We start from the raw sequence: 17693 nt of genomic DNA, 5'->3' as shown, positions 1-17693 counted from the left end.
CCAATACCCCAGTTCCTACCCCCCCAGCTCTAATTGGGCAATTAGCGTTAATTAGCGGCAATTAACCGAGCAGGGAGCGCGGCCCCCAGCCCCCCCCCGCCATCCGAGGGGGGGCTCCACCGTGGGTGCCGATGCACGGGGCCACGTCTGTCCTTGTCACGCGTGTCCCCAGGGAGGGGCTGTCCCTAGGCTGGCAGCCCCCTCCCACCTTGTGTCCCCCCCCGCGTGGGGTCGTGGCGCTCCGCAAACTTCCCCTCCACGACCCGCGAGCTTCGGCCTGGGGGGGTCCCCGTCACCGCCCCCACGCGTGGGTGTGGGAAGTGCCCCCCCACCCACCCGAGCGAGCACCCACAGCACCCTGTGAGAGGACACAGCCCCTGGAGGGGGGGGGGGGGCGGGCTGAGCGGGACCCCACGCCACCGGTAACGACCCCCAAGGGGGGGGCAACCCCACGCGGCGTCACGCGTGGGAGCCTTGAGCCGAGCCCCACGCCCCTCCACGCCCCTTCACGCCCCCCCCCGGAGCGACCCACGGTGCGGCGGGCCCCGAGGAGCCCCCGGCGGTACCGGGGCTGGGGGCGCGACCCCCGCCACGCCACGCGTGGGGAGGGAAAAGCGGCGCGGGCGGGCGCGGCACCCAGCGCAATCAGCGGCCGGGAGGGGAAGGGGGGGGCGTGGCCTCCGCCACTACGCTCCCGCGCCGCGTGACCACAACACCGCCCGCTCGGCGCTCCCATTGGGCGGCGGGCGGCGGGTGGGCGGGGCGCGGCGCGCGCGCAGGCGCCTGGGCGGCCGCGGCTCCATTCATGAAAAAGGCCGAGAGCGGCTCGGCCACGTGGTTGGCGCTCACCTGCGGGGGACACGCGGGAGGGCGCCCACCTTCCCTCCCCCCCCCCGGTACCGGAGACCCCCGGGACCCCCCCCCTAGCCACAGCTCCGCATGGGCCATAGATTTCTCTTTATTTACGAAAACAATTAAATAGTATTATTCTTTTTTTTTTGGGGAGGACAGAAGTGGTTAAAAGCACGCTCGCCCCCCCTGCCCCCCGATCGATGGGGGTCTGGGAGTGGGGGGGGGGGCTGGCCGGAGGACGTTTATATTACATTTATAAATAGAAAAATAAAACTCTCAAGCAGGGCGGGTTAGCGGTTAGCGCGGGTTAGAGCTGGGCCCCCTCCCTGCCCTGCAGCCCCGAGCGGTGCGGGGACACCGTGGGGAACGGGGACATTGTGGGTGACAGGGACACCATGGGGGATGGGGACACCATAGGTGTTGGGGACACCATGGGTGATGGGGACACTCCAGGTGATGGGGACACCGCAGGGGACAGGGACACCTCTCAGCTCCAGGGGCAGTGCCCCAGTCCCCAGGCGCAGCGGTTAATAAAGCAATAAATACGGGGGGAGCACACGGGGTGGGGGGGCTGGGGCATGGGGGCCACCTAACGCCCCCCAGCAGTGCTGCGGGGTGGCCCCCAGAACATGGGAGGGGGCTGAGCCCTGCTCCCTGCACCATGCCCCCAGTGCCCAGCCAAGGGGCACCCAACCTCCCTGGGGGGCCCCCACACCTCCTCCTTGGCACCCATGGGTGCGAGGGGTCTGGCGCTGGTCCTGGTGCTCCGGCGTGAGCCCTGCAGGCTGGGGGGGGGGCTCTACGCCTGCGCGGCCTCGTGGCCCAGCACCCCCCAGGCCAGGCGGTAGAGCAGGCGCGAGTACCAGTGCACGCCCGCCTCCGGTGCCGTCCCGTTGCCCCCCTCGGCGCGGGTGGGCAGCAGCGAGAGGAGCCCGTGGAAGAGGCGCAGGGGGGCGAAAGCGCGGTGTGCCCAGCGGTGGCTCTCCAGGACGGCGTAGCAGGATGCCAGCACCCCGTTGACCAGCAGGGTCCCGTGGGAGGTGAGGGGGGCGAAGACCCCCACGCCTTCCTCCCGCGACACCCTCAGCACGCGCGCGGGGCGCAGCCCCTGCCCGCCAGCCCCCTGGGCCAGCACCGCGTCCCCCGGGCGCAGGCGGCGGGCGAAGACGGGCAGGAAGGCGGCCGAGCCGTTGGCGGCCCCGCGGGCGGCGAAGACGAGGTGGGACGGGGTGAGGAGCAGCCGGCGAGCCGGGCTGGCCGTCTCGATGGCCACGAAGGAGGCGCGTTGGCCCAGGTCACGGTGGAGGAAGAGCAGCACCTCGGTGGGCACCAGGCGGCCGCCGGGCTCGGCGCCCAGCACCCAGTCGCCCCGGCGCAGGTCGGCCAAACCCCGGCGCTCGCCGCTCCGCAGCGTCACCGTCGCGTGGCCCGGGAAGCAGCCGCCAGTGCGCACGGCCAGGGAGTTATCTGGGAGGGTGGAGAACGCCACCGGTGGGTCCCCGCGGCCACCTGGGGGGGAGCAGCAGAAGGGGAAAGGGCCCCGAGCGGAGCTACTCTGACCGGACCCGAAATCTCCCCCCCTCCCGAAACAAAGCGGATATTTTCTGAACACCCCCCCACACCCCCCCCCGTGGTTCCTGTGAGCAGGATCCAGGCTGAGCGGGTGCTGCAGGGCCCCTTTGTCCGGCCCGCACTGATGCCCTTTGTTCCGCCTGGCCCTGCTGCTGGGGACGGTGACATTTGCGGCCACTTTCACTTTCTGTCGATTGTCACTTCTGGCCTGGACCAGGGCTGCTGGCCGGAGCGGCCGCGGGGCTGGGGGGGGGGGAACCAAAGTGTCTTAAACCCCCCCCCACCATACTCTGTGCCCCCATGGGAGGTGAGCCCTGGGGACAGCTCTGTCCGTGCCACTTTGGGGTGGGGAGGAATAGAATTTTTTGCCAAGCTGGTGGCTGAATGGAGCTGGGACAGGCTGGGGGCTACATCCCACGCCACCCTGGGATGGAAATGGGGGGCAGAGGGTGTTGGGGGGCCACAGGTTGGGGTGCTGAGGGGGACGGCAGCCCCCTGGCAGCCCCGTGGTGCCGTACCTGCTCTGACGGAGACGTGGATGTGCGCCTTGGACTCGTAGTAGACCCAGTCGAAGCCGGCCTCCACGGCCAGGCGCGCCAGCATGCCGTACTTGTGGCGGTCGCGGTCGGAGGTGGTGATGTCCAGCGCCCGGCCCTCGTAGTGCAGCGAGTCAGGGAGGTGGTGCCCGTCCTCGTCCCAGCCCTCCGTCACCCGCAGCTTCACCCCCGGCCACATGTTCATCACCGCGATGGCTAACGAGTTCACCCGCTCTTTGCAGCGCTGGATCAGGGGGGGGACACACGGGACAAGCACCAGGGTCAGTCCTGACCCCCCCGTGGCACCCACAGCCCTACCTGGGGCGTCCTGAGTGTGGACGGACAGACGGACACTGGGGGGCTGTGGGGGTTTGGAAGGGGGCAGCCCGAAGGGGCTGCTGTCTAGGGGGCAGATGGGACCCCCCCTCGGCCTGCAGAGGGGCACAGCTGAGCTGCCCCCCCCAGAATGGTGCAGGTTGAAGGTTAACGTGCCCCAGGGTCCTGCAGGGGAGCCCGGGCAGTCAGGCGGAAAGGGCACGGGACGGTGCCGGGTGTCACCTTCCCCTTGGCCATGGCTGTGACTGATTAACCTGACCGTGGGGGGGGCACGGGGCAGAGCTGGGGGGTGCAGCCGAGCAGAACCAGCCCCACGTCCCATAGCAGCACCGGGGGGGTCTCGGCGCCTGCCAGAGCAGAGCAGGATGCGTGCAGCTCCCACGCTGCAGAGAGCAGGGCTCTGCAGGGGGACGGGGGGGGGGGTCCCACGAGCTGGGGGAGGCAGCAGGGGGGGCTCGGGCGGTGCCCATGAGGGGCGCAGGGGATGGAGGCCGCTCCCATCCGCCCCAGCAGCCGGCGAGGTCGCGGCGTCCCTCCGTGCCCCGGTGCCCCCCGGTTCCCCGTGCAACAAAGCCGCTCCCGGGAGCGGTGGGGCAGCGGGGGCGGGAGTGCGGGGCCCGGTCCCGGGGCTGCCCGGCCCGGAGGGGGGGCCCGGCATGCGACGGGGGGGTAGGAATGCACCCGGCCCGGCCCGGCCCGGCCCGGCGACAATAGGCGCCTTCCAGCCCGGCTCTGACCTCAGGCCCCGGGAATGCCGGCACGGCCACAAAGGCCCCTTTCAGCCGCCCGCACCCCGGGCCGGCTCCGTGCCCGCGGCCCGCCGGGCTCCGCCGCCCCGGCTCCGCCGCCCCCGCCGCCCCGGGCCGAGGGAGCCGCGGCGCTGCCTGGACCACTCGCAGCATCCCCCGTCTCCATGGCGACCGCGGAACCGCCCTTCGCCATGGCAACGGCCGGCGAGCATCCCGGCGGGACGAGGCGCAGCCCCGGACCCCCGGGAGACGTCTACCGGGGCCGCCCCCTCCCCGTTGGCCCGCCCCGGGGCCGGGCAGGGGCGGCTCCGCGGACCGGGAGCGGCAGCCCCGGGATCCCCGGCAGCCCCCGACGCCCCCTCCCCGTTAATCCCCGCCGCGGGTCCTCAGCGACCCACCCGGTGCCACCGGTACCGGGGCCCGAGGGGAAGCTCCGGGAGAAGCCGGGGAGGGGACCCCGCGCCCCGGGACGGTCGGGGCCGCCGGGGAACGGTCGGGGCTACCGGGGGCCGGTCGGGGCCACCGGGGGCCGGTCGGTGCCACCGGGGGCCGGTCGGGGCGCTCCCTCCCGCCCCCTCCCCGCCGCCCCCGCGCCCCGGGGAGCGCGGCCGGACCGTCCCGGGCTCAGCCCCCACCTCGGTCATGAGCCGGTCCGCCCCCGTGTTCTCCTCGTCCTTGAAGATGATGTCGGGGTTGTAGTTGGGCACCAGCTCCCTGAAGCGCTCCGAGCCCCTCAGGACTTTCCCCTCCGCCTTCCCGCTCGCCCCCAGCGTCTGCTCGGGCACGTTGGGCACGAACTGCTTGTAGAGCAGCGGCGAGAGCTGCCGCCGCCCGAACCGCCGCCGTCCCACCGGCCCCCGGCCCGGCCCGCAGCCCAGCACCGGAGAGGCCAGCAGGAAAGCGGCGAGGCCGAGGAGGCCGAGGGCGAACCGGCTGCACCGGGGCATCCCGGCCGCCGAGCTCCGCCGGGCCCCGCTGCCTCCGCGGCCCCCGCTTCAGTCACCGGGGGCACGGGCGGCCGGGGCGGGCATGGCACCGGCGCGGCGGCCCCGGGGCTTTTAGCGGCTCCCGGTGCCGGGGGCGGGTCGGCGGCGTTTCCTTCTCACACCCACGGGCCCGTCGCCGCTCCGGGACCCGCGGCCACCCGGGACGAGTGACAACCCCTCCCCACGCACCCCCCCCCCGGGGCCGCCACCACCCACTCGGAGCGCCCGGGCACCGGAGCGTTTCCCACCCGCGCCCACGGACCCGGCACCCCCTCTCCTGGCGCTGCACCCTGCTCCCGGGGGGGTCCCCGACGGGAAAAGCCCCCTCCTCCTACCGCTGCGGCCCCGGGACGGGCACCGGGAACCGGGAACCGGCCCCGGGCACCGCGCTCCTGGCACTGGCCCGGCCCCGGCCGCCCCGCTTTTGGCACCGCCCCGGCACCGGGACCTCTCCCCGCTCCTGGCACCGTGCCCCGATTCCGGTTCCCCCCCCCTCCTCGTCTGGGTCCTGCGCTCCGGTACCGGCCCCCTTCACTTCCCCAGCACCGCTCTCCGGTACCGGCCCCCCCCCTTTTCCTTATCTCGCCGCTTTATCCGGTGCCGGTCCCGCTCTCCTCGCCTGTCACTGCGCTTCGGGACCGGGTCCCCGCTTCCCCGGCACCGCGCCCCGTTCCCGGGACCGTTTCTCCCACCTCCCCCCCCTGGCACCGGAGCCTCCCGTTACCCTACGGCTGCCCCGCCGGTACCGGCAGCTCCCCCACCCCCTGGCAGAGCCGCCGGTACCGAGCCCCGATTCCTGGCTCTCCCCACTTCTCCCCCGTTTGCTGCCGTCCCCGGTACCGGTACCCGCTCCTGGCGCTGCCCCCGGTACCGGGCTGCCCGCAGCCGCCCCGGGCCGTGTCGGGCGGCCCCGGCCGGTTGCCCCCCACCTGCACCCGCTCGGCTCCGGCACTGGGCAGCGCCGCCGGGTCCCTCCGGCCCCGCCTCGGAGCCCGGCCCCCGGGAGCGGCGGCAGCGGCGGCCACGTCCCCCGGGGCCGCCCCCGCTGGGGCTGCGCTGCCCGGGACGGCCCCTCCGAGCCCCGGGTGTCCCCCCCCCTCCCGGTATCCCAGGGAGCCGCCCGCGGCCCCCTCCCCAAAAGCACCCCCAGCCACGACGGGGAGGCACCCAAGGGTGCCAAGGAGCCAGGGCGAGGGCAGGAGGCAGCGGCAGGCTGGGAGCGGGGGGGGGGCCCGGCTCCCAGCCCCCCCCCGCAGCCCCCGTGCCAGCCCAGGGTGACCGGGAGGGGAGCAGGGCGCAGGGAAATCGCGGGCACCGATGGCCTCATTTCCTTCTATATAAACCCAGTTTCCTGCGCTTCCTGCTCAGCCCTGGTTCGGGGAGGGGTTGAGGGGGGGGTGCAAGGGCCCCCCCTATGCACGGGGAGGGGGGGGGCAGCCTGGCGCAGCCCCAGCCCGGGCAGGATGGGTGGGGGGCCCGTTCCTGGGCAGCTTCCGTGAGCCCCCCTCCCTCAGCCACGGAGGGGTCAGAGCCCCCCCAGGCCCCTGCGGTGCAGGCAGATGGGCTCAGAGCAGCTCAGCCCCCCCCTTCCCATACCCCAAAAAAGCCACCCAGTGCTGCTGCCCCCCCCCATTTAGGACTGGGGCTATCAGCACCAGGAACCGGGGCCAGGAGCAGCCCTCACCTTCGGCCCTTCCTGGAGTGGGCTCGTTAGCCACAGCCAGGAAGAGGGTTAATTGGGTTAATTACGGCCCCCAGGGAGAAGGCAGGAGCAGAGCCCCCCCTATAGGAACTCTAATCCCTGTCCCGAGCCCCCCCCCGAAGCCCTGCCCTGAGGTGGAACCAAGCCATGTAGCGTGAAAATATTCGATATATATTAAAAAAATGAGAGTTTGTTTATTGCTCCAAACAAGTAACGTGGTAACAGAGACCTGACCAACTCATCACACAGCTGCTGGGGGGGCCCTGCCCCAGCCCTGCTCCTTCTTGGGGGGGGAAAGGGGGACAACCAGCGCCCCCTGGCAGCCCCCAGAGCAACAAGGGGGAGCGGAGTGACTGGGACCAGGGGGGCACGGGCCCCCCCCCGTTAGTGTTAAGAGGGATACCTGGGGAGGGGGGGAGACGTTGAAAACCACACAAACTCCAAGAGGGCAGCACTTGGGGGGGGGGGGGCAAAGGGCCCGACCCCACGAGGTATATAAAAGAGTGGGGGGGCTGCAGCCAGCACAGCCCCGGGGGCTGCAGCCCCCTGATGGGGGCACGGCTCAAGGCCAAGGCTCAGTAGCGCAACAGGCTGAGAGGGGGCTGGGGGGGGGGGGCACAGCCAGGCCCCCTCCTGGAGGCTCAGCTCCTCCTGGGGGGGGGCTCCAGCATCTGCAACACATTCGGCAGCATCGGGACCAGCGCTGTGGCCGTTCTCGGGGATGGGAGGGGGACAGCCTCGTGCCCCCAGCCCTAGCAGCGCTCGCCCAGGGGTCGGGAGCGCGGCACGGGCAGCGGCAGCTTGTGCAGACCTGGGTGCAGAGGGAGAGGGTGAGAGGCAGGCAGGGGACGGCCCCAGCGCCTCGTCCCACGTCCCCACCGTCCCCCCCGTCCTCACCAAAAGCGCGGAGCAGCTCCTCCTGCACGGCCCAGGTCACCTTCTTCACCAGGCACAGCGTGGTGAGCGCCGCAAAGCCCATGTTGTAGAGGAAGACGATGTAGAAGTTCCCCAGCCAGTTGAAGCGGCCAAAATCCCCCAGGAGGTCAAAGCGGGTGATCCCTGCATGATGGGGGGGGGGTCAGGGCATGCCGGCCCCGGGGGGGCTGCCCCAGCCCCTGCCCCAGCCCCAGCGCAGCTCACCCAGCGTCCTGGAGAAGACGGGCAGGGCAGAGCTGAGCACCAGCAAGGACACGCAGTTCCCGATGATCTGCGGGGGAAAAAAAGGAGAATTTGAAGGAGCTGTGGCACAGCCCCACGGTCCTGAACCTGCTCCCGGGGCCCTGCAGTGCCCGGAGCCGTGCTGGAGGCAGGGGGAGCCGGAGGGATTCGTGGTGCCCTCGCGTGGGGATGCCGCACAGTGCACAAGGACACGGGGACAGCCACGCAACACCTGGGGGGGCTCTCACCTTGGTGAGGGGGGTGTCCTGCCTCTCAGGGAGCAGCCGGGTGAAGAGGGGGGAGCTGTAGAAGCCCACGACGGAGGAGAGCATCAGGTAGCTGTGAGAGGGTGTTAAGGAGAGGACAGAGGGGGCGACAGAGGGGGTGGCACAGGGGACAGCGCAGGGGACAGCCACCGGTGCCCGTGTGAAGGATACAAGATGAGGATGACCTGCAGGGCAGCTCCAAAGGTGCCGAAGATGGAGAAGGAGACCTGGCCCAGGGGCGCATCCTGCGGGGCAGGAGGCACTTTGTGGGAACAAGCCCGGCAGAAGGGGCTCCTCGCTGTCCCTTTTTCCCCCCTCCCCAGGTACCTGGATCCCCCGCGGCATCGCGGCATCATCCAGCAACAGCTCCAGGACGTGGAAGCAGACGATGAGCACCGAGATCCCCTGGGAAGAGAAGGAGGAGGAGGGAGTCAGGGTGTCTGCAGGGTCCTGAGACACGCAGGGGGACAGGGACAAGGTGGGGACCCGGCCAGGGACACTTACTGTCAGCGCCAGGAGGCCCAGCATGGCCAGGGGGTAGCCCAGGTTCCTCTGCCAGGGTGACGCTCGGTGCCGCCGCTCTGCGGGGAGGATGTTACAGCTCCTGCCCCACGGCACCCCCATCCCTCTCTCTTTGGGGCGCAGGTTCCCAGAGAACCAGTGCTCCCAGCGCTCCCAGTGCCCAGCTCCGGTCGCCCCAGCTCCTTACCCAGCTTCCGCCTTTTGCTCTGGAGGGCGAGGAGCTGCTCCCGCAGCAGCCCCACGTTCAGGTTCAGCCAGCAGGAAGCTTTGCCTGCAGGGGGAGACACCGAGGGGCTCACTCCCCGTGTGCTGAGGGATTGGGGTCCCCGGGCACCCCAAGGCACCTCCCCAGCCTGCGCTGAGCACCCACCGGATGCGATCCTGCGGGACACCGCGGCTTCCTCGAACCTCGTGCAGCTCAGCTGCTCGTCCAGGTCTTCCAGGAGCTGGGGACGGGCCAGGAGCCATGAGCAGGGGACACGAGTGACACCCCGGGAGCTGGGGGGACACCAAGACCCCAGGCGGGGCCTCACGGGGGTGGGGGTGCACCTTACCCGGGGTTTCACCAGCAGCTTCCCCGTGACGGTGAACATGGTGGAGAGGCCAAAGGGAGTGCACACTGTGGGTGGGAGGAGAGGGTGACCCCCAGCACCCTACCCCTCCCTGGGCCACCAGAAGGGTCCTGAGCAGCCCCCACCATGCCAGGGAGTGGCCCCGCAGGACCCGGACTTACGCAGCAGGAGCAGCACGCCGAAGAGCGAGATGCAGGAGTAGAGGTAGGGCAGGTAGTACTCCCAGAGGTCTGTGGAGAGAGGGGGCAGGATGCAGCAGGCCCCCCCAGGGCAGTCCTCCTCCTGCCCCTCTCAGCACCAGGGGCCCCATCCTGCCCCAGCAGCACAGACCCCCGAGCCCTGGCAGCACCCACCGTAGAGGGACTGGCGACTGGCCGCGTTGTTGCCGACGATGGCAGAGGCCACCCAGACCATGCCCAGAACCAGCAGCGTCAGCAGCAGCAGCACCACCGACGTCTCGTACACCCTGGCCATGATGCCCTGAGGGAACGGGATCAGCAGCAAGCCAGGGAGAGGGACACAGGGTGGGGGACAGGCCCCGTGGGACCACGTACCTTCTTGGACCCTGCAAAGCCCTCCGACTCAGTGAAGAAGTACGCAAAGGGCATGAGGAAGACAAGGGACGTGTTGGAGAAGAGGAAGACCAAGTTCCAGAGGCCTGGGAGGGACAGAATGGGGTGAGCTCCCGCTGGGGGCAGCCCCAACCCGCAGCCCTCGGCACCCCGGGGCCACCCTACGTGCACCCACCGTGGATGAGGGACCCGTTCAGCCACTGGATGTAGTAGTTGTGGGGGAAGGAGAGCAGCACCTCGTTGCTGATGATGGAGAAGGGGAGCAGGAGCACGGCACCCAGCGCCACGGCCAGGGTGAAGGTGCACATCCCCAGCCTGCGGGAGGGACAAGCGTCAGTTCCAGCCCCTGCGTGGATGTCACAGCCCGGCCACAACCCCCTGGGGGGGTCACTGACCCCCGTGGAGCTGGGGAACGCCGTGTCCCAGCCGGGCAGGGAGAGGGAAGTGGCTGAGCAGGAGCGGGACAGGGGAGGAACTTACGCAATCCTGTTGACAGCAGCGTCCTCGTCATCGTGAACTGTGGAGGAACAAAGCACCAGGATGGCTCCCTGCTCTCCCCCCCAAACATCCTCCCCAAAAACAGAGCTGCAAAGCCCAGCAGTGCTCCCGAGGGAGCTGGGACTCTGCTCCCCTTCTGTAGCAGCCCTGGGGGATGCCCCATAGGGACAGATGCCCCAGGAACGTGGGCTGGAATGGGACTGGGGCTGCTGAGGGAGGCAGAAAGCAGGGGAGGAGCATCTCAGGGGAGGCTCGTTTCGGCTGCCACCCCCCTACCTGCTGCAAAGTCCGTCTGCTTCTTGAAGTGGGTTATGATGAAGTGGCAGAGGATGTAGAGGCTGGCGAAGAGCAGGGCACAGATCTGTGGGCAGAGCAGCGTGGGCAGTGCTGGTGGACCCAGAGGGCAGCGCTCCCACCCTGGGCTCTGCCAGCGGGACCTGCCCGCTCCACCCTATTTGTTTTTCCAGTCCTGGCCCTGTTCACTCACCCCACACGTGTGCTTGGCCCTACCCACACACGGGGGCTGCACCCAGGGCTCACCCACTGGGTGCTCGCGAGCTGCCAGGAGGTCCCATAGGGGTTGGGATCATGGGGCGAGCACAGGCAACAACTCCGGGGCAGCCTGCACTAGCAGAGCTGCCCACAGCTCAGCCCCAAAACCCCACAGCCCTCATCCTGCTGGCACCAGCACCCAGCGGGGCTGTGGGAGCAGCTTTGGGCCAGGTGCCAAGGTTGGCTGCAGCGTCTGTCCGTCCCCCCCCGCCCCCGCCAGCACGCCAAGGCCTAGCCAGAGCAGGCGATGTTCAAGGAACACAGCGACCTTTCATCCCTGCACGTACGCGGCGGGATAGGGAAAGGTCGCCCGAATCTACCGCCTTGGCATGGGTGGAGTGGAGCTGCCCTGGCACCTCCCTCGTGCTGGAGGCTTGGCCGGGAGTCCCAGGGGTGGGGGGATGCCCTGTGGGGTGGCAGGGAGCCCTTGGAGCCCCTCAAAGGTGGTCTCCAGTCCCTGCTCCCACCCAGGGAAGAACCACAAGCCGTGTGTTTCCTCCTGCCCATGGGCTGCATCCCAAAATGGAAAACTCTGCTTGGCCAAGGGACCCCAAATACCTGCACCCAGAAAGGGTGCGAGAAAGGGGCCTTGTGAGGAGGCCCCCAAGGAGGCGTGGGACAGGGCGGGTAGGGGAGCGGTGTCCCTGCTCCATCCCCGTGGAGGGCAAGGGCTCCCCAGCGGCGCTGACGCAACCACGGGGCAGGAGTGAGGCAGAGCTCCACAACGTGGCTCGGGAAAGTCTGAAAGGTCGAGTGAGCTCCACGCTGGCTGTGCTGAGCCAGGAGTTCCTGGGGCAGAGGCAGCTCAGCAGGGTGGAGGCCTGGGGAGCTCCAGGGCAGTGATGCTTGGCTCTGGTCGCCCCTCATGCAGCATCCCAGGGACCCTTGGGAGATGTCAGGGCCAGGACATGTGGGTTCCCCTACATCCCTGCCCCATGAATCAGGACCGGAGCAGCAGCCCCAGCTGCTCCCCTCCAGTGTCCCCAGCCCTGGGGGGCTCTGCAGGGCCCCTGCCCGCTGACATTGTCACTGAGCACCCTGGGGCAGGGACAGGGGCACCTGGCCCAAGTCTGGCACAACTCTGACACTGCTCAAAAGCCCAACACTGCCACCCCCCATCCCTCCCCCATAGCTGGGGACTCCCTGGGGGCATGGGAGGTGCTGGGGCACTGCAAGACCCCAGATCCACAGGGGAAGGCCAGGACCAGGGACCATGTCCCAGCCCCCTCGCACCCTATGGGTCCCCAAATCCCTTTGGGAGGGGAGACTGGAGTGGGTCCTGGCTGTGCTCAGAGGCGGGGGGGCTCTTGCCGCGCCGAGGGGTCCCACTCTGCCCGGGCCAGGCTCCCCACGCCCCCCAGGCCGAGCCGAGCCGGGCTATCAGCGGGGCACACGGCAGCACGGCGCAGCTCTGGCACCGATAAGGACCGGGCGTGGGGCTCAGCCCCGGCGTCTCTGGCACCGCAGCTGCCTCGGGAGGGGGGGTGTACAGGGTCCCAGCCCACCCCCCTCCCCCTTCCAGCAGGACCCCATCCCCACAGGACGCCCCCTCCCCACCGCCCGCGCCCCGCACTCACGATGCATTCGCGGACTCGTTCGTGGAAAAGCTGCTCCCGCACGGCCAGCGCGTCGTGCTCCACAGGGGCCATGGGGCGGCCAGCATGGCCGAGCCGAGCCGAGCCGGGGCAGGACAAAGCGCAGGGGAGAGCCGGGCCGAATCCGGACACAGGGCAGGGCCGGGCCGAGCCGAGCCGAGCCGGGTCAGGGCAGATGGCTGGGCTGAGCCGAGCCGGGCCAAGCCGAGCCGGATCCGGACACAGCGCAGGGCTGGGCTAAACCGAGCCGGGTCAGGGCAAAGCTCGGGGCCGGGCTGGATCCGGGCACAGCGCGGGGCCGAGCCGAGCCGTGCGGGGCCGCCCGCGGCACCAGGAGGCGAGGCCCCGCCCCTCCCGCCCGGCCCCGCCCCCCGCATCCGGCGTTCGCTACAATGTATCCGCTCGGCTGCCGCCTCAAAGGGCCCGGCCTCCGCCCCCATTGGCTGCCGGCTTTGAATGAGGCGTCGCTCATTGGCCGGAGGCTGCGAGGGCGGCTCCCATTGGCTGGAGGCGCCGCCGCGTTCCCACCCGCCGCTCCCACGGCCCCGCCGGACGCCCCCAGCCCCCTCCCCACGAGGGCAGGAACCCGGGATTACCGCGGGGGCCAGAGCTAATCCCCCGGGCAGGGCTAATCCGCGGGTTAATCCGTCTATATCCCTCCCGGGCAGGGCAGGGGGAAGCACAGGATCCGCTGTGAGGCCCCCAGCAAGGGAACAGCTCCTCCTCCTGTTAGGGTCTTGGCCCCCAGTAGCTCCCTGAAGGCCCCCCCGGAGGAGCAGAACCAGCGCCCCCTACCCTCTAAGCACTAGGGAGTGGGAAATTCCCCCCCCAGAGCAGGGGAAGCCAGAGCCAGCTCCAGAAGGAGCACCACCCCCTCCCCCCCTCCCCCCATGGTCATCTCATTGGGCAGGGACAATGGGGACAGCGTGTTCCCACGGGGCTGGGGCCAGCCAGCCACAGGGGCTGAACCAGAGGCATTTGTATCCAACACAGAGGCAGCTTTTCTTAAAGCCTTTTATTCACAGACATGGTGCAGACACATGTAAAACAGACAGGATCACATTGGAGTGAGCGCTTAGCCAGAGCAGCGCATCCTTCTAGCCAGGGCCAGTACCAAGACCCACACCTGGTGCACAAGAAAGCTGAAGTGTTTGAAGCTGACACTTTGTGGACATGCTACAGCGACAGAAGGAACCCAGCCTTTAGTACTCCTCCCCTTCCTCCTCTCCCTCCCCTTCCACTGAGTCCACCCCCACCTCCTCGTAATCCTTCTCCAGGGCAGCCATATCCTCCCTGGCCTCCGAGAACTCCCCCTCCTCCATGCCCTCCCCCACGTACCAGTGCACGAAGGCACGCTTGGCATACATCAGGTCAAACTTGTGGTCCAGGCGGGCCCAGGCCTCGGCAATAGCTGTGGTGTTGCTCAGCATGCAGACAGCACGCTGCACCTTGGCCAGGTCCCCCCCGGGCACCACCGTGGGAGGCTGGTAGTTGATGCCCACCTTGAAACCTGTCGGGCACCAGTCCACGAACTGGATGCTGCGCTTGGTCTTGATGGTGGCGATGGCAGCGTTGACATCCTTGGGCACCACGTCCCCGCGGTACAGCAGGCAGCACGCCATGTACTTGCCGTGCCGCGGGTCGCACTTCACCATCTGGTTGGCCGGCTCAAAGCAGGCGTTGGTGATCTCGGCCACCGAGAGCTGCTCGTGGTAAGCCTTCTCGGCCGAGATGACGGGGGCGTAGGTGGCCAGGGGGAAGTGGATGCGCGGGTACGGCACCAGGTTGGTCTGGAACTCGGTCAGGTCAACATTCAGGGCCCCATCGAAGCGCAGGGAGGCCGTGATGGAGGACACGATCTGGCTGATGAGACGGTTGAGGTTGGTGTAGGTGGGCCTCTCGATGTCCAGGTTCCTGCGGCAGATGTCGTAGATGGCCTCATTGTCTACCATGAAGGCGCAGTCGGAGTGCTCCAGTGTGGTGTGGGTGGTGAGGATGGAGTTGTAGGGCTCCACCACGGCCGTGGAGACCTGCGGGGCTGGGTAGATGGAGAACTCCAGCTTGGACTTCTTGCCATAGTCGACTGAGAGGCGCTCCATGAGCAGGGAGGTGAAGCCGGAGCCGGTGCCGCCTCCGAAGCTGTGGAAGACCAGGAAGCCCTGCAGCCCTGTGCACTGGTCAGCCTGGGGAAGAGAAAAAGAAGAGAAGACAAGACATCAGTATCAGTTTTTGTGACTTTAAGCTGCTCCTGATTTGTCCAGGAAGGGAAGTGTTGAGCCCTATTAGCTGAGATGCCTCCAAGGCTTGAGATCAGGAACAGAAGCAGGGACTGTGTGCGCTGGCAGGGTCTGCCTGAGCAGAGGACCCTGGGGACACACAGGAGCCAGTCCCGTGTCCGGCACAACCTCCACACGCCTGCCTGGGGCTGTGCTTTACAGAGCGCATGGAGGCGCCTAGAGCCAGCATGCCCCAGAGGCACATGGGCAGGAGCCTTGCAGCAGCCAACATCAGCAGTGCCCTCTATGTACAGAGGGCAGGCACGAGCCTCCCCTGTGGGAGTTAAACCCTCAGCACCGACTGCTGGCGAGCCGTCAGTAAAGTAGGATCAGAGTCCGGGTCAAGGGGAAGCCTCACATGACCCAACCCAGAATGAAAGTGAAGTTCCCCAAGGGCAGAAGGCGGCTGTCGCATGCCCTGCCATGGCCACCCCGGGGCCAAGTCCAGGGCTGGCAGCAGTGACACATCTGCAGTGCCCAAGCGCAGAGGGCTCAGGACTGCACGAGCACCGGCACTACCAGGAGCCATCACCTGGCACTGGGAGAACCCACAAGGGGTTAAATGCACCCAGACCTCAAGGCACAGCCCAGCTCCTCGCTCTCCTCTGGGGGCTTCCCCCTTCCCCAAAAGGCTGCGGTGGTGCAGGCACCCCCGAGGCTTTGTACCCACCAGCTTGCGGATGCGGTCGAGCACCAGGTCGATGATCTCCTTGCCGATGGTGTAGTGCCCCCGCGCGTAGTTGTTGGCCGCATCCTCCTTGCCCGTGATCAGCTGCTCGGGGTGGAAGAGCTGCCGGTACGTCCCTGTGCGCACCTCGTCTGGGAGACATCACCACGCACCCCGTTAGCACCGGGCACCCCCTCGGCACCCACCGCCCCCCACCCCGGCTCCCTTTGCTCACCGATCACCGTGGGCTCCAGGTCCACGAAGACGGCCCGGGGCACGTGCTTGCCGGCCCCCGTCTCGCTGAAGAAGGTGTTGAAGGAGTCGTCCCCCCCGCCGATGGTCTTGTCGCTGGGCATCTGCCCGTCGGGCTGGATGCCGTGCTCCAGGCAGTACAGCTCCCAGCACGCATTGCCGATCTGCACGCCCGCTTGGCCCACATGGATGGAGATGCACTCGCGCTGCAGGGCAGAGCAGGGACAGAGCGGTCACCAGAGAGCCCCAGCAGCACAGGCAGGGGGCACAAATCCTGCCCGGGCTGGGAGCAGCAGTGCGTTGGTGCCACCCGGCGCGGGCTGGGGCAGGCGAGCGTCACCACGGGGCAACCATTTTGTGCCCGAGCTCCAAAGGGCATAGAAAGCTCATCGGCATCTCAGCCGGAGGGCTTAGCTGCGCGTGGCCAAGCCTCAAAACCAATAGGGTGGTGAGCTGGGGGGGCGGACATGTGCTTGGGGACAGACCAGAGCCACCATTTCCCAGCCGAGCCCCGGCGCAGCACCCCAGGACCCCTCAAGTCCCTGTGCCAGCCCGGCATCGGGCTCCATCCTGCTTTTGAGCCGTGCGCCCTCGCACCGGGCGGGCTGGGGAGGCCATTTCGCAGCCTCACAGCGCAGGAAGGGCGAGGCCGGGCGAGGAGGAGGAAGAGGAGGACGAGGAGGAGGAAGCAGGCTGCGCAGCAGCGCGGACGTGACTGCGGCGCTGCGGGCAGTGGGGACCACACGCCGAGCCACCGCATGGCCCAAAACCCCCGGGGAGGGCTGAAGCCACCAGCACCCAGCTGGGGAGGGGTCCAGCTGCCCCAATCCTCCCCCCTTGCCCCCCCCCCGCCCCGATCCAGCACATTCCCAGCCGCACCCAGTGCGGCACCACCTGCTCCAGCACATTCCTCCCGCCCCGGCAGGGCAGATGGCGCCCGCCCCGGGGGGGCTAAGCCCAGGTTTTAGGGTTTTAGTGGTGGGGAGACCACAGGAGGCCCCCCCCAGCAGCCTTGGGGCAGGATTAGCCCCATGGGGTCTCCTTCGGCTTGGACTCGGCTGGGGGCAAGGAGCAAACTGGGACAAAAGGGGGAATGTGGGGAACCCTTGGCAGTGCGGGGGGGCTCAGCATGGGATTTGGGGGTTGTGGTGCTGCGGGGGGGGAAGGCTGAGCCCCCACCCACCCAAAGATGGGTGCTGGGTGGGGGGGGCAGGAGCGCACCCGCGCCTTCCCGCGCGCGGGAAGGGTAACGGTCGGGGCTGGGCGCCAAAAATGAACCAGTGCCCCGCCCCCACCCGGTAATGGGGGGGGGAATGGGGGGGGGGGCTGGCACCACGTGCTGCTCCCAAAGGGTCCTCCAGGCACAGGCAGCACCCCCAGCCCCTGCTCTGTCCCCCCCACCCCCGTTCGAGACCCCAACCCCTCCTCTGCCTTCCCCTGTCCTACTCAAGCCCCCCCAGCCCTTCTTCTGCCCCCCCAGCCTTTCTTCTGCCCCCCCTCAGTCCCTACTTAAGCCCCCCAGTCCCTGCTCTGCCCCCCCACTTTCTACGTTACCCCCCCTTTCCCACCCCCAACCCAAGGGCGGTTCCCCTTCCCCCCCTCCTTCTTTATTCCCCCCCGCTGCCCCCCCAGCCCCTGCTCTGCCCAGAGCCCCCCCCCCCAGTCTGCAACCCCTCCAATCTGCAACCCCCCCAGCCCCTTCGGCGACCCCCTCAGCCCCCACCCTCCTCATCCTCATCCTCCCCCTGCTCCTGCCCCCCCCCAGCCCCATACTGCCCCCCCCAGCCCCATGTCCCCCCCCCCGGGGCTTTGCCCCCCCCCGTACCATGGCTGCAGGCTGTTACTCGTCCCGACCACCAAGAAGTCGACGCAAGTACCGGGCTGGGGCCCCCCCCGGCCACCCTCTTATACAGCACCCGGGGGCGGGCCTCGCCCGCGCAACGCCCCCCCCATTGGTCAACTCGCCCCGTCCATCCGAGCCAACCCCAGCGCTGATTGGCTGCGCCGCGTGCCGCGCTCCACCTTCCCCC

General features: G+C 69.1%; 3 protein-coding genes across 4 annotated transcripts; all 3 read right to left on the bottom strand.

The window, feature by feature from the left end:
* Positions 1-942: 942 nt before the first annotated feature.
* DHH (desert hedgehog signaling molecule) lies at positions 943-5474 on the bottom strand. Of its 2 annotated transcripts, none has more exons than XM_082781406.1 (3): positions 4681-5474; positions 2943-3204; positions 943-2361 (listed from the first exon to the last, which is right to left on the bottom strand). In XM_082781406.1, the coding sequence occupies exons 1-3, from the start codon at positions 4990-4992 to the stop codon at positions 1652-1654; spliced, it is 1284 nt and encodes a 427-aa protein (XP_082637532.1). In that variant the 5' UTR covers positions 4993-5474; the 3' UTR covers positions 943-1651. The 2 variants fall into 2 exon arrangements, with proteins under 2 accessions (XP_082637532.1, XP_082637533.1); XM_082781407.1 differs by having other exon boundaries at positions 943-2319; positions 4681-5467.
* A 1453-nt stretch (positions 5475-6927) lies between these two features.
* On the bottom strand, positions 6928-12804 carry LMBR1L (limb development membrane protein 1 like). Its single transcript, XM_082781401.1, has 17 exons — positions 12451-12804; positions 10598-10682; positions 10304-10340; positions 9999-10138; positions 9806-9909; positions 9605-9731; positions 9413-9481; positions 9234-9298; positions 9050-9125; positions 8867-8950; positions 8662-8738; positions 8485-8562; positions 8329-8402; positions 8140-8230; positions 7874-7940; positions 7631-7792; positions 6928-7544 (listed from the first exon to the last, which is right to left on the bottom strand). Exons 1-17 carry the CDS (start codon positions 12520-12522, stop codon positions 7486-7488), a joined length of 1467 nt encoding a protein of 488 aa, XP_082637527.1. The 5' UTR covers positions 12523-12804; the 3' UTR covers positions 6928-7485.
* Positions 12805-13474: 670 nt separating this feature from the next.
* On the bottom strand, positions 13475-17558 carry LOC309888814 (tubulin alpha-1B chain). The gene is made up of 4 exons (XM_082781402.1): positions 17489-17558; positions 15647-15869; positions 15415-15563; positions 13475-14651 (listed from the first exon to the last, which is right to left on the bottom strand). Exons 1-4 carry the CDS (start codon positions 17489-17491, stop codon positions 13671-13673), a joined length of 1356 nt encoding a protein of 451 aa, XP_082637528.1. The 5' UTR covers positions 17492-17558; the 3' UTR covers positions 13475-13670.
* Positions 17559-17693: the final 135 nt, after the last annotated feature.

This window comes from Aythya marila (assembly GCF_965140915.1).
Source record: "Aythya marila genome assembly, chromosome: 30".
NCBI classification, from domain to species: domain Eukaryota; kingdom Metazoa; phylum Chordata; class Aves; order Anseriformes; family Anatidae; genus Aythya; species Aythya marila.
The sequence above is the reverse complement of the archived record's forward strand: the minus strand, read 5'-3'. Positions and strand labels throughout refer to the sequence as shown.

Excerpts from the sequence above, each read along its gene's own strand:
- DHH (XM_082781406.1), bottom strand. The coding sequence starts at position 4,992 with ATGCCCCGGTGCAGCCGGTTCGCCCTCGGCCTCCTCGGCCTCGCCGCT. Across the intron at positions 3,205-4,680 it reads CGGACCGGCTCATGACCGAG|CGCTGCAAAGAGCGGGTGAA; the intron begins GTGGGGGCTGAG and ends CCCCTGATCCAG. Across the intron at positions 2,362-2,942 it reads CCACGTCTCCGTCAGAGCAG|GTGGCCGCGGGGACCCACCG; the intron begins GTACGGCACCAC and ends GCTCCCCCCCAG.
- LMBR1L (XM_082781401.1), bottom strand. The coding sequence starts at position 12,522 with ATGGCCCCTGTGGAGCACGACGCGCTGGCCGTGCGGGAGCAGCTTTTC. Across the intron at positions 9,732-9,805 it reads GCTTTGCAGGGTCCAAGAAG|GGCATCATGGCCAGGGTGTA; the intron begins GTACGTGGTCCC and ends CCGTTCCCTCAG. Across the intron at positions 9,299-9,412 it reads CGGCGTGCTGCTCCTGCTGC|TGTGCACTCCCTTTGGCCTC; the intron begins GTAAGTCCGGGT and ends TCCCACCCACAG.
- LOC309888814 (XM_082781402.1), bottom strand. Across the intron at positions 15,564-15,646 it reads CCTGGAGCCCACGGTGATCG|ACGAGGTGCGCACAGGGACG; the intron begins GTGAGCAAAGGG and ends GATGTCTCCCAG. Across the intron at positions 14,652-15,414 it reads TCGACCGCATCCGCAAGCTG|GCTGACCAGTGCACAGGGCT; the intron begins GTGGGTACAAAG and ends TCTCTTCCCCAG.